The sequence below is a fragment of the Triticum dicoccoides genome, chromosome 5B, assembly GCF_002162155.2.
Source record: "Triticum dicoccoides isolate Atlit2015 ecotype Zavitan chromosome 5B, WEW_v2.0, whole genome shotgun sequence".
NCBI classification, from domain to species: Eukaryota; Viridiplantae; Streptophyta; class Magnoliopsida; order Poales; family Poaceae; genus Triticum; species Triticum dicoccoides.
In genome coordinates, this window is record NC_041389.1 from 184647926 (window position 1) to 184662485 (window position 14560).

The following is a 14560-nucleotide window of genomic DNA, read 5'->3' on the forward strand; positions in this document are numbered from 1 at the left end:
TCCCGTGAGACTCATCCAGCTCCCCGCGATGCGAGAGCTAGCTTGTTTCGTTCGCCAGATTGGGTCGGAGACCTCTTTGCGATGAATGGATCGGGCACTTGTTTGGTCTGGTTTGCTTAGCGTTTGTGCTGGGTGGTTAGATTTAGTGCGTTTTGCTGTGCCCAGGGTGGCTGAGAGTTTCACATTCACTTGACTGGGTTAGGCCTAGATTTGCAGCCTCGGAGGTCACTATGTCTCCTGTTTCAAAGTAGAATCGAATTTTAATGGATTTGTAGGTGGCAATAAGTTTACTAGTTGTCTGAGACTCCATTTGGAGTTTACTGCTATAGCTGCACAGTGTCTTCTAAAGATATAGCACCGCTGAGATTTTGTATTACATTGCACGGCAGGGGTTTGTATTCATGGTAGAATCAAGCAAATACTTGGTGATCAGTGTGCTGTGTCTGATTTGTTTGCTTAGGTATCCTTAGGATGCCATAAGATTTGCGAACGTTTCTTGTAGTGAAAAGGAAAATAAGAGGCTAAAAATACTTCATTACCATCTTATGTATTAATTGTTTTTTCTTCAAGCGCACTAATGGATCATCAAAAATAATTCCCAACAAGTTGCCCACGTAAAAATCTAAAAAGTCTGTGACCTGAATTGTTCCATACATTGTTACAAATATCGGCCTATTAACTGTAGTTAACTGCTATTCGGCCCCCCTCCGATACGAGAAAAGGTCTATTCGGCCCATTAACTGGGAGGCCCAGTTAATCTGTCTGACAAGTTGATTTATCTGTTGTTAGACCGAATTATCGGTTGGAGCGATTAACCAGGCACATATTTTGGCCAAAAAACTACTCTCCTATGTCAGTAATGTACAAGAAGTATTGTTGTTGTGCTGCTCTCCTTTGATGTTAGATAGTGATGTACAATTACTACTGCTGTGTTTTTGTTGTTGTTGCTGCTGCTGCTGCTCTTATATGTATATTTGGACATCATCAGAACATCAAGGTAACACTCTTCCGTGTTGCTATGTAGCCTATGATTGCATATTTAGACATTCAGTACAATGCATGTTGCTATGTAGCCTCAGATATATAGATATGACCCGAGTTAACCTACCGGTAAATGGGTTACCGATATATTCAGCTAAATGGCTGATTCGCTGATTAACCCTTCTCAGCCCCTGACTGATATGGTCCTGAACAGTGGTTCCATAGCAGTAGCAGCTGTAGGCCTCTAAAACATTGCAACCATCAAGGTGTTTCACCTAAGCTGGATGCTGCTACATATAGTGACTGACAGACTTTGTAATGTCTGTTTGACATTTTTGAAGAATTTGTTACTAATGTATCTTGTTTGTAATAGTAATTAATATGGAGATGTCTGTTTACCTCCTCTGTTTCACAGAACAAATGGAGTTTGAAGTTTGATGTGTTATTTTATCTATTTGACTAGGACAAGAAAATGCTTCATGCAACTGGTCGTCTAATCGCATTTGCAATTCTTCATCAGAGCTATTCCTCACAGCCAGTAAATCCCTATGTTCCTCTGCTGTTAAATGTAAGTTCAAAACCTTGTTTTCCAATTATGTGTGATTTAGATCATTATGGACAAACTTCCATTCCTCCCCTCCAACATATGTAAAACATAAATATGTGAACTTGCAAAGCTTCTTTGATATGTTTATGATTGCTAGGGCATGAATCATAAAGTTTTTGATAGTTTATTGTCGTATAGTCAAAGAAAAATTAAGTGCAAGACGTTAGGCGAGCATTTTGCCTCTGCCTAGCGCCTAGCTCGACGCATGCCGGCGTTTGTGCAGACATGATAGCAGGGGCGGCTGGGTGCATTTTTGTACGGATATGGCACACATTTATTTTTCAGAGCATCTTTCAGCTCTACAGCATTGACCCATTGAAGTCCACTATGGAACCCTAGCATGCCAACCCAATCTGAACCGTCTACATGCTCTAATCTGAACTGTCCATTTGCTCTCCTCTATCTCTTTCTTTCGCCTGCTGCCTTCCAGACATCAGTCTTCTGGTCACATCTCTCCCGCTGTTGCCTCTCCTTACCCAATGCCATCACCACCAAAGCACCTCACCGGCCACCTATTCTACCGCCCAGGGCCAAAGTGAGGCATTTTGCCTCTGCGCAGCGCCCAGGCGTGCTTAAGTGAGCGACTAATTTTATGCTTATAGTTAAGGGATATTTTACGCTAGCATAACACATCATGTATTATTGTCTGTTGTAGTTTCTGATCTGGCAACCAAGTTTCATTTGCAATTTCATGTGTTGCCTTCAGGGAAATGGTTGTGCGAATTGGAGGATTGTTTGTTATTGAATCCATTTTGACTTTGGATTCCTTCCTTGAAATTAGTCTTATACTCCCTCCGTTCCTAAATATTTGTCTTTCTAGAGAGCTCAACAAGTGACTACATACGTAGCAAAATGAGTGAATCTACACTCTAAAATATGTCTATATACATCCGTATGTGATAGTCCATTTGAAACCTCTAAAAAGACAACTATTTAGGAACGGAGGGAGTAGTTTGCACTTTGTCTTCCGCCTTCTATAATATTGCCAGGTTCCCTTTACTCAATATCTGGCTTTAGCTTCTAACATAAGGACCCTTGAATCCTTGCATTTCAGTCCTCATGTTAGTACTGTAGCCCAAAATATAAACTTTGATGTTGCTTCTAGCTGCTCCATTGGATTTTATGGCCGTTCTTTTGAGTTTTGAATTTGAACTCCAGAAGTTGATATTTTGAACATCAGATCAAAGTCTCTTATCCAACACTGAGAATAGTTTGAGCTCTTGCTGATCTCTTCTTGGGCCACAACATATAATTTCGCACTGTCTAGCTTAGCTTGTTAGTCTGAATGCCTTACACTGTAAGATCAATGGCTTCTTTTGGGATTCTTCTGTTTACGGAATTATGGCGAGTAGAAGCGTCCTGATCTTTTAGAACAGTTAATTTGGCTAATTTATGGGGATTGTGCGCAATCTTATTCGAATGAGTGAATTGTGGTTGCACTACTCTTCTTGAGTTGACACCAACCTGTCCAAGTGCATAGTTCAGCATGATTTTATAATTTTGAAGCAGCTGCTTCTTTGCCTCTGTGACCAGTGGATATAGCTTTCTTTTGAAAAAAAATGCGATGGCAACAATGGAAGAACTGCCAAATTGAATACCTTTTGAAATCCATTACCCTTCAGCTTGTTGGCATTTTTTTTTCTTTTTTTTTCTGGGAAAACGCAAAGGACTTGCGTTTCATTGCATTGGAAAGATAGAAGGTTATTTACAATCCTCCTAAGAGGCGAAGTTCATGCCGGATCGGTAGAAAACTAGTGTACATCCCAGGTGGTGGGTAAGATGACCCGCAAGCCACGAGCACCAGCTCGTGCCCATTGCTCGGCTTTGTCCTTGATCCTAGAGACCAGGACTGGGACAAGAGGTTGGGCACTGTCGAATATGCATTGTTGCGCTGCTTCCAGATCATCCACGGCGTCAGGAGGGCAATGGAGAGCTTGTTGGCATGAGATTAGCTGTTTATCATTCTTGAAGTTTTGATATTTGTTATCAACAGGCAGCTTGTGATGAATCATCAGATAAATCAGAACAAGCATTTGTCCAACTTTTGTTGACTTCGGCCAGCGGAGACAATAACAATGAGGTCTTTTCTTCTGCTCTTTGACTTGTCCATAAAATACCTATGATATAATAAAATATCCAGTGCCTTGATATAGTTATCTCTTGATTTATCCTTGTCGACAAGTGTAGTTTGTCAATCTATGCTAAGTTTGGCGGTGCTCTATTTTGTCAGGTGCTGCAAAAGTCAGCTGTAGATTACGTAAATGGGCCTGTTTCTGCATCACAGGTAGACTGTTAAACTGTTGTTTAATAAAGGAACTGATTGAATATAGTTGATGTAAACTATATGTAGATTATTTCCAATATTAACGGCCTCTTAACTCAGGGTCATCTGTTTATTTAGGCCTTATTGCCACGGGAACACCTTGAGAAGCAATTCTGCAGGAGTATTGTACAGCCTCAGCCTCAAGTTAGTAGTTTCAGAAGCGCTACTGTTAGATGTGCTATACCAGATCCAGATATACCTCAGAGTTGTGCCAATTCATCAGAGTATGTATGCTCAGCTGCCTCCACAAAGTTAGAATGTGCTGCTTGTTATTTCTTCTTGGGCTTTTCCTTATGAACTTGTTACTTTTTAAAATCACATCATTTTCTAGGATATCAGCGCCTGGAAGCAAACAAAAATCTACTTCCGATGATAGAGATTCTGCTCTTGTTGCTTTACTCCAAGAAAAATCATGGGGAAGACTGGGTCCCCAATGGATACGGCCGAACCCCCCAAGACTTCATATACTTGATGGGGAGGTAACATATTCAGCCAAGAGTTGTATTTTCATACCAGTTCTATTGTTAATATGACTGTACTTGCTCTGAAAATACAGCTACAGTGGCTGAATCCTGACAACAATCATGAGCTATTATGGGATTATAGCATGTGTGCTGAAACGAGTCGTGGGGCTGCGATCCGTGATTTGATTGCCAGAGCCTTAAAAGGTCCACTTGTACCTGCTCAACAGGAGGTTCGCTGCTCCATTCTAGTATTTCTGCTATATCAATTTAGGGAGAAATGAGTGTTTTAAATATTTAGGCAGCTGTAGTATTTCCAAAGATTCTTTGCGTTCTCTTGAATCTTCAAGTTATTCAGCCTGATGCTGGATAATGCTATGGCACCATGTCTTTCAGCACCCTTTTTTCTCGTGCAAACACATTCATTTGCGTGCAACATATTTTCATATGGTACAAGCCTAATTTATTCGCAGCTTTTCACAGCAAGTTGTTATAGAATTGGTGAAGGACTCTAAGCTAGTCTATCACTGTGGGATGACTCCACAGAAACTTCCAGTATGTATACTCTTGACAATATTGATCTCCTCACACTTTTAATGTATTTCGTCTGACATATTTTTCTATGGTTTCAGGACCTTGTTGAGCATAATCCACTCATTGCTGTAGAGCTTCTTTCGAAGCTTATGAACTCTCCTGACATTGCAGGGTAATGTCTGTTTCTTTTCTCAGGCATGTTCTGTTATCGTGAAATTGTGATCGCCTCTGCCTCTGCGCCAGCTTCCTCTATCTTAGTACTGATCCTCCTCCTTTTAGTTATTTTGATGTTCTTGTGCACATGGAGATGAGCCTGCATTCGATGGAAGTTGTAAACAGACTTACTACTGCGGTTGAACTCCCGACAGGATTTGTCCACGAATACATCTCAAATTGTATTCAATCTTGTCAAAACATTAAGGTTTGTTCTTGTTCTTCCAATTCATTCAATTAGAAATTGATGACATAATTAATTGGAGCGATGATGTATATTTGCAGAATAACTCATTCAAATTGATGGTTACATGATATTGTGTTAATACTTACTAGCAAAAAATGCCTGTGCGTTGCAACGGAAGAAGAAAACAAATCACAGCCCATCCATCCTCGCCAATACACACTTGTCTCAGTCCTTATAAAAAATCTGATGCAAGAACATAAGTGGTCAACTATTGTGGTGGAAATTCAGTAATAAGTGACATGCACATTTGAAGTTTCTTGTGCGTTGCAACGGGAGAAGAAAACATATCACAGCCCATCCCTCCTCTCCAATACACATTTGTCTCCGTTCTTTATTTCAACACAATACCCCACATGTATTTCCGCTTATATTCCTTTCTGTCCTCATAGACGGTGGCAGTGATGTCCACCTTGCATCACATTCTAAATCCTGCTAAAAACTGATGCAACAGCATAAGAGGTCAACTATAGGGGTGTGTGCGTGTGTGTGTGTGTGTGTGGGGGGGGGATTTCAGTAACGGGTATCCAAAAATAAGTGACATGCACATTTGAAGTTTGTTTGCTTGATGCAATGAAATCTTCTGTTGCATGTCTATAACAACTTCTGACTTGTAGTCATATGTTTATCCAAAAACATATGTACATTGCCTTTTCCTTGAACACTAAATTCAGGCTTCCCAACAGTAAATAATGGAGGCAACAACTAAGACAATAAGGTGAATCTAAGTGAAACCTTTTGCTTGTGCATGAACTCTAACAGTAAATAACTACATGGTTGTTTACATGTACGAAAATCAATCATCAAAGCAGCAAAACAATGTGATTATGTTAAAAAAAATCTGCTTCATAGACTAAAACGCATGCATGGGGAAATACTGGCCTATTATACCTAGTATTGTACTCCCTCCGTTCCTAAATATAAGTCTTTGTAGAGATTCTATTAGGTGGACTACATACGGAGCAATGAATGAATCTAAACATAAAATGCATCTATATACATCCGTATGCGGTTTATAGTGAAATCTCTACAAAGACTTATATTTAGGAACGGAGGGAGTATGAAATAAATACATAATCTTCTAGTATTTTCTCACTAACTCCTCACAAGTCAGTCAACTAACTCGTCGGCGTGCTATCCATCTCTTCACTGTTCTTCTAGTCTAATCTATAGCTATACCTTTTTTTTTACTAATAAAGCAAGGTGCGTTTCTCCAGTTTTTCATCCGTTCCCCATGTAGCCGCAAAAGGCCTATTTCTCGCCCTATGCGGTAGATAGTTGGAGTTCACCCAGGGCGCCCAAGACTGGCCGGCCTGTTTTGTTTTTTTGTCCAAATTTATTTTTATTTTTACCTTATTTCGTAATTCAAAATTTCAAAAAAGTTCAGAATTTGAATTTTTGTCAAATTTTCGAATTACAATATTGTCTTCCCCTTTTTAAAAATGTTTAGAAAATTAATTGATTTTCTCGTTCCAATTTTTTTCAGATTCAGAAATATTACAAAATTGTTTGGGATTTAAAAAACATGTATTTTAAAAAATAATCAAAATTTGAAATATATTATTGTTTTAGTAAAATGTTCACAGATTCAAAATAATGTCTGCGTTTAAAAACACAATTTATAAAATTGTTCAGAATGTTCAAAACATGTCCACTTTCAAAAGTCGGTCACAAATTAAAAAAATATTTGGGTTTTGATAAAAGGTCGATGTCTTTAGAAAACGAATTTTTTCAAATTTTGTTCATGTTTTTTTCCAAATGGACAGGATATTAAAACATTGTTTGTAATTTCAAAAAATGCTCACATTTCTAAGAATATTTAGCAATTCATATTTTTAAAAAAGTTCAAAAAATATTTTAAATCCGACGTTGCTTAAATATTCGCGCTGGCCATTGGTTAGCAGTAGGCGTTTGTTGCCGTGGCTAGTGGCACATGGTCGGGTCTTTAAGGTCATGTGTTCAATCGTTCAACACGTCATTTTTTTGGATTATTACTCGTGCCTTGCAAACACATGTTATTTTGGTGCCTGCCAGTGGGCTGGCCCAGACGCTAACTGTTGTGCATCCCATGCGCTATTTGACGCAACTAGCGTCATATAGTAGCTCCCACGCAGCTGCCCTAAGAAATGAAAAAAAAATATGTATAGATTTTGTTCCGTCTATTCTACACGTAGTTCCCTAATTATTTCGGTTATCCTTGGGGTGGGCCAAACTGGACCTACCACGTGTTTCTTTTTCTTTCGGACGGACGAGCAGCAAAAGATAAAGGGCACGAGGGGATTGAACTATGAACCTTCCCTATTATGCCGACAGATAAAACCAACTCAGCTAGCTTGCAATTATGATAGAACAGTCCCATCTTGGAATTTTATACTAAATCACACCAGTTTTTATAAGTCTCTAAGTTGTCCGGAAATAAGGAGGTTGTGTGAGAATAAGGAAGTTGTCTCGAGAATCATGAGCAGAACGAGGGACTCCACAAATTATTGCCGGAGGTAACTTGCACGTGCCAATAAAAGACAATATGCTGGTAGGCTATAATGGAAAAAAAATTTGTGGGCACGTGCTAATTTTTATGAAAAAGGTTGTGTTTTCAAAAAATGTTCGTGAATTTTAAAAGATGTTCCCGTTTCAATTTTTGTTTGCGTTTTTCTGAAAGTGTGCATCATTTTCAAAAAACTGTTCAGGATTTAAAAAATGGTTTATGTTTCCTACAATATTCAGAAACTTCATACCTTTAAATCTCCTCAATTGAAAGGAAAAGTAGATTGAATAACTCATGGGCCTTCTCTGGCGTACGACGACGTAACCATTGTCGAGGAAATCGTTAACTGGTAGCTGCTCGGTTGGCTGGTGAGTAGGCGATTAATCCGCTAATTGGCAAGTTAATCGGCTATTTAATCAATTAATCGGATGATTTATCGGTTTATAGGCTACTCGGTGACCCTACGAGTAGGGATTAATCGGCAAGTTAGCTGGTTAATCGGATGAATTCTTGAACAGGGGACGTAACAAAACTCTTAAATGCCCTCGATCAATGAATGGAAAAATAGCGATTGGTTATTTCACACCAGGCGAAACCGAGAAGCTAAATGTTCCTTTTTCATGTGCACATAGGGTTTTGCTTGCACATATAATTCTCACTAACTTTAAATGCATACTATTTTCCCTCCGTTGCAACGCACGGGCATATGTGCTTCATATATATATATATATATATATATATATATATATATAGGAATAGTTATTCTTCACCCCCCCTCTATTTTAACATCAATGCACCGTAATTTTACGTTTCGTAAATTTTGTCTTATTTTAGACGTAAAAAGAGAACGTAAGAAAATATATAATTGCCGTAAAAAATATTTTATATTACGTAAATTACAAATGTAAAAACATAGGTATTCTGCCCTTTTTTTTATGCCAAATTTTACACAATGAATCAATATGACTGTAACTATTTATATTTGAAACATAATTTATTTATGAAATGATCGTAAGATTACCTCGGGTGAAGAATAACTTTTTCTGCACCCTGGGTGATGAATAGTAACACTATATATATATGTATTGTAGATCTAAATACATATATATGTTGCATAGATGACAAAGCTCTAGCTCAAGCAGACCTCACAAATTTAGAGTTTATACATCTATTTATCGTGGCCGCATGAAGGCCGATCAACCAGTCGCGTGCGATCCGCCCCAAGCCCCCAAGTCGCCTCCCCAAGCATTCTTAACTGCCGTGTTTGGTCATGTGACTCATGTCACCAAACAAAGAAACCACCATCAGCTGCAATTAACTCTGATCAGGTACACACGGAGTAAAAAAAAAGCTTTGCATAGAAAATATATCTTACGCGTGCATATATACGGCCTCCTCCCCTTCAATGTCATAACAGCCCATTACCTATTTGTACTTTGTAATAAAGTTATGGATGTTTGCGTGAATTGGATTTTGTATTACTTGTCATGTTGCCAATTTGAATTAAATTCGAACCTTCCAAACATTTGTGTTGTAATTTATAATAAAGTTATGGATGTTTTTGTAATTTGTGGATCCTACTTTTTCCTTTTTCTTCTGTTTTTTCTTTTGTTTTCTGTTTTTTTAAATATGGAAACTGTTTTTTCTGTTTGACTGGGCCGGCACCAAATCTTTTCTCTCTCCCTAAGCCTTTGGGAACGGGCCCACCAGGCCCAGCTAGCTCCCACTAAAAATAGCCCGATCCCCACTTCCTAAAAAAAAGCCTGATCCTCACTCCCTCCCTCGTCTCTTCCCTCACGTGCCGCCACACACGCACCGCACAGCCGCGCAGAGATCGTGCGCCTCACACCTCCTTAGCCTCGCCGGCAAGCTCTTTACCCCGCTAGCACACCCTCCACAACCTCTGGCCGGCATCCCGAGCGACTGCGTCGCCTCCTGTAGCCGCAGCGTTGGCCGGCGAGCTCTTCGCTGCGCCAGCACCTCCCCTGTCTGGTCGCCCCGAGCGCCGGCTTAGCCTCCTGTAGCTGTGGCGTCGGCAACCTGCGCCAGAACTTTGAGCCCCTGTACCCTCCTCTGACCACCTTCGTCGCTGCCTTGTCTCCCGCGCGCCTTCATCTTCTGGCCCCGCCGTGGCATTCGACCACCCCACCAATCTCTTCTTGAGCAGACCACGGTCCAGCCTTTGCCTGTGCTTCTTATCGGCCTCTTCACTGTTCTCATGTGTTTTTCTTGATTCTTGACGAGGCTGGTTGATGCAAGGGATAACCTGGGACGTATTTGAATTGGTGAGATTCGATTCATTGAAGCAAGGTGGGATTATTCGATTCGATGTACAATCAATCTACGACGGACTCAATTTTGAGCATGGATACAGGACAACGAAAATCGAACATCAAACGCAGCGAAACAGATAGTACCACCTTGAATAGTAAAAATATATCAAGAAATCAACATATGGAGAACTATGAAATCTTCTTTACTTTATTATGAGGTAAAGATTCGAGCCTATAGTTACACAATTTAACCTTATTTGCATTTTCCCATGTGGATATTAAACCTTGGCATGTTGATTAGCTTTTATTCAGTCACTCCCTCTATTTCACTATTACTGTCATCGGCCTCAGGACATTCGCTTTGAACCGTTTGAAATTTGTTTTCCATGGAAAAAGAAAATCAAAGGAGAGGTTATTGCTATATTTCCAGTCTTTGCGCCTACTTGAATGCTTCGAAAGTGGCTAGGCTATTGTGTTATGTAAGTTAATATATTTAATGATTCCTTGTCTATGCACATATTGGGATGTGGTTAGTTACTGTGGTACACAGAGAGTAGTTCAGGTTATTTTGCCCATGTGAGTAACTGAATAAGCCACTGTCTTGTTTTGTGAGTTAAATGCTTGCATAATTGACAGCTATTTTTGCTAACCCATGTGTAATTGGCAGCTCTTATTCTACTTTTTGCATCACTGATGAATAATTTGTGTACTTAAAACATTGTTTACTCATAAGAAAATCTTTGTTCGCTTAGAGGCTAATGATTTTGTAACGGTCATGTCACTTGGTAAAGATTCAAATATCGCCAAATTCGTTACGTACAATCATTTTTCCTTGCAGGATAAGTACATGCAGAACAGACTGGTGAGATTGGTTTGTGTTTTCCTCCAGAGCCTCATCCGAAATCAGATTATTAACGGTGAGCATGTTCTGTGTGCTTTACAGAGATTTTAATCTATACACTGTCATTTATATTATTGAGTTCTCATTGATTATTAACTATTTAATTTTGCCTTCCTGATCCATAATGATTCAATAGTATGATAACAGAACTGTACCCCTGCTGCCCCACCTCTACTTTTACTTCATATAAATGATTATTGCACAGCTATGCTTCCACAATTCTATCTGACATTCTTTCTTGCACTGCACATCGTTGTAGGTAATTGATGTTTGTTTATTTAGCCTTATTCCTGTACTCGTACAGTATGTTGAAAATCCACATTTTCTTTAGCTACTTGCCGGTTTTGCATTTAGTTATAAAATATATATTTCTGTCCTCTTGGTATAAAAAGCATGGATCAAATATCTAAGATAGAGCACCTTACGGAATTTAGAATCCATGCATATGGGAGTCATTAGCATCGCTTAAGAAGAATGACAAGCGTGACAAAAAATCAGTTTGGTTTCATGCCTGGGTGGTCGACCATGGAAGCCATTTTCTTGATACTACAACTTATGGAGAGATACAAGGAGCAAAAGAAGGACCTGCATATGGTGTTCATTGACTTGGAGAAGGCCTACGATAAGATACCACGAAATGTCATGTGGTGGGCCTTGGAGAAAAACACAAAGACCCAACAATGTACATTACCCTCATCAAGGACATGTACGATAATGTTGTGACAGGTGTTCGAACAACAGCTTTGAGCCCTTATCTTTTTGCTTTGGTGATGGATGAGGTCACAAGGGATATACAAGGAGATATCTCATGGTGTATGCTCTTTGCAATGATGTGGTGCTAGTCGATGATAGTCGGACAGTCGGACAGGGGTTGATAGAAAGTTAGAGCTATGGAGACAAACCTTGGAATCAAAAGGTTTTCGGCTGTAGAACTAAAACTGAGTACATGAGGTGCGGTTTTAGTACTACTTACGAGGGGGAGGTTAACCTTGATGGGCAGGTGGTACCTCAGAAGGACACCTTTCGATATTTGCGGTCAATGCTGCAGAAGGATGGTGATATCAATGAAAACGTGAGCCATTGAATCAAAGCCGGATGGATGAAGTGGCGCCAAAGCTTCTGGCGTTTTCGTGACGAGAGTGCCATAAAAGCTAAAAGGCAGGTTGGACAGCGATTCGCAATATTGTATGGCGCTGAGTGTTGGCCGACTAACAGTCGACATGTTCAACAGTTAGGTGTAATGGAGATGCGCATGTTGAGATGGATGTATGGCCACACAATAAAGGATCGTGCCCGGAATGATGATATATGGGATAAGAGTTGGGGTAGCACTGATTGAAGAAAAACTTGTCCAACATCGTGTGTGATGGTTTGGCCATATTCAGCGTAGGCCCCAAAAAGCTCTAGGGCATAGCGGACGGCTAAAGCAGGCTGATAATCTCAAGAGAGGTTGGGGTAGACCAAACTTGACATTGGAGGAGTCTGTAAAGAAAGATCTGAAGGATTGGAATATCACCAAAGAACTAGCCATGGAAAGGGGTGCCGAAGTTAGCTATCCACGTGCGAGAACCATGAGTTGCTTTCAAGATCTTATGGGTTTCAGCTCTAGCCTACCCCAACTTGTTTGGGACTAAAGGCTTTGTTGTTGTTGTTGCATGTTGTACTAAAATGCTTTATCATTTTTTCTAAATGTTTTTTTACTGATTTGATCAAATTGATTTTCCATTCTTATCATCGTGCATCAAGAGTGTCGTGCATAATAGAGTGATTTTTCAGCTAGTGGTTACCTGATTTTGGTCAATTACCATTAGAGTTTGATAAAAAAACCATTTGGATGAACTGGATATCAAGTTCCATATTGTGCCTCCGAGCTCGAAAAATCGTAGTGGCTAGAAATTTTGTTGATACTGGGTAGATCTGTAAAACCACGTGCTAATTGTTTGCATGGTTAGGTAAAACCGAGTTACTTTTGGAATGGTTAGATAAATCTTGTATTCAGTTTTTACATGAAATAATATTTTCTTTGTTCTGCATTTACGGCCTCTTTGATTCGTAGAAATTTTCCCTGTTTCTGACAAGAGCTGACCTATTTTCTGGGAATCGCAGATGCCCTCTTAGTGAAAGAAGCATAAACTGTATTTACATAATTAGTTTTGGGCCAGCTAGTGCTAGTTGAAGTCATCAGCTGAAGTGGTTGCAGTTCACAATTTTTAAATGCCATGAGACGTTAGTTATGGTTGTGCATTGTTTTCTACATGCAGTTCAAGATCTTTTCATTGAGGTACAGGCGTTCTGCATAGAGTTCTCACGAATAAGGGAAGCGGCTGGCTTATTCCGTCTGCTCAAATCTTTGGAGTGAAGAAACAAGTTGTACGTTGTTATTTCCCATTTCTATATATCACTGTCCTGTTATCCTTCATAATTTTGTACATCTTGATTCTCGTAGTCTCAGCTGACTTCGTAATATCATGTTGTTCAGTATCCAAGTTTCCATGATTCTGTCCTTTGGAACTTCATGAGCTGTGGCAATATCAAGTGATAAATACTCTGTTTTTCCTCAATTCCAACTATCAGATAAGCTGGTGGTATCATTATCAAACGTTTGGAGTTTCTGGTTCGTCGTAGTTGTCTGGCCACTGTGGGTGTTCAAGATCAGATGATGTGTGTCAATTCTTGCAAAATCTGTGGCACCCTCGCTACGACAATGCACACCCTTGTAAGAGTCGATAAAAAAGGTCGCCAATAGCAGATCCAGATGGTACGCTATAAGTGGTTGGTCTACATTTAGTTCTGTTTGTATACTTGCGAATGTATGTCGACAGATAATAGATGCATGTTTTGGTCTATTCTTTTGTATCCATGTAATCGGAACAATACCTGATCTGTTTATTGTAGTCTGTTTTATTTGGTTCAACCAGGATACTGTGTCGATCTGTCCTTAATTCATTTGCTTGTCAATGTCTTCCTTTGGGGAACAATGTTAATTCCAACTATGCTCTAAAATAATTAAATGGGTGATTGTTATCAGGAATGCTCTATATGGTTTAAAGACTATTTCTTAAATGTGTTCTCTGGAATCAAAGACCTGTTAAGATCTACAGGCTTGACATATAAAGCTTGTATAGAGCTTGGCTTGTTCCGAGTGGGTTGTCATTCTACATTTTTGAATGTGGGCAGGGCAGCTGCCAAATATTACAAGAACATTCGAAAGGAGGAATGCACCGCATAAAAGAGAGTGCCAAAAAAGAAGAATGGAAAAAAGGCTACTTGGTATACTGAGGAAAACTGGATGAAAACCGAAATGTCTCCTCGCTAGACTAGGTGATGTACGGCCAATCCCTTAGGTTCCCAATCTTTCACAACTTGGAGGTGGAAAAAGATGAACACAAGACAAGATCCAAATTACACATCCACTCCTCAAGTCCTCACAAGATACATAAGATCCAATAGCAACTAGGGAAGTAGCAACAAGTGTAGGTTCTTCCCAATCCAGTAGGGAGATGGGGGCTTGAATTAGAGGTCTAGATGATCCATTGGG

The 14560-nt window shown here is 39.7% G+C and overlaps 1 protein-coding gene across 2 annotated transcripts in view; it reads left to right on the plus strand.

Moving 5' to 3' along the window:
* Positions 1 to 13984, plus strand: part of LOC119308026 (CCR4-NOT transcription complex subunit 11-like) — a 14821-nt gene extending 837 nt beyond the window's left edge. Inside the window, exons 2-13 of one of the 2 annotated variants that reach the window (XM_037584138.1) lie at positions 1445 to 1549; positions 3582 to 3668; positions 3819 to 3872; positions 3990 to 4135; positions 4243 to 4390; positions 4468 to 4605; positions 4856 to 4927; positions 5005 to 5078; positions 5186 to 5327; positions 10960 to 11038; positions 13284 to 13392; positions 13502 to 13984. In XM_037584138.1, the coding sequence (XP_037440035.1) occupies positions 1445 to 1549; positions 3582 to 3668; positions 3819 to 3872; positions 3990 to 4135; positions 4243 to 4390; positions 4468 to 4605; positions 4856 to 4927; positions 5005 to 5078; positions 5186 to 5327; positions 10960 to 11038; positions 13284 to 13381 (1143 nt within the window). In that variant the 3' untranslated portion in view covers positions 13382 to 13392; positions 13502 to 13984. The remainder of the gene's footprint in view (positions 1 to 1444; positions 1550 to 3581; positions 3669 to 3818; positions 3873 to 3989; positions 4136 to 4242; positions 4391 to 4467; positions 4606 to 4855; positions 4928 to 5004; positions 5079 to 5185; positions 5328 to 10959; positions 11039 to 13283; positions 13393 to 13501) is intronic. The other variant, XM_037584139.1, reaches the window with a different exon arrangement.
* Positions 13985 to 14560: the final 576 nt, after the last annotated feature.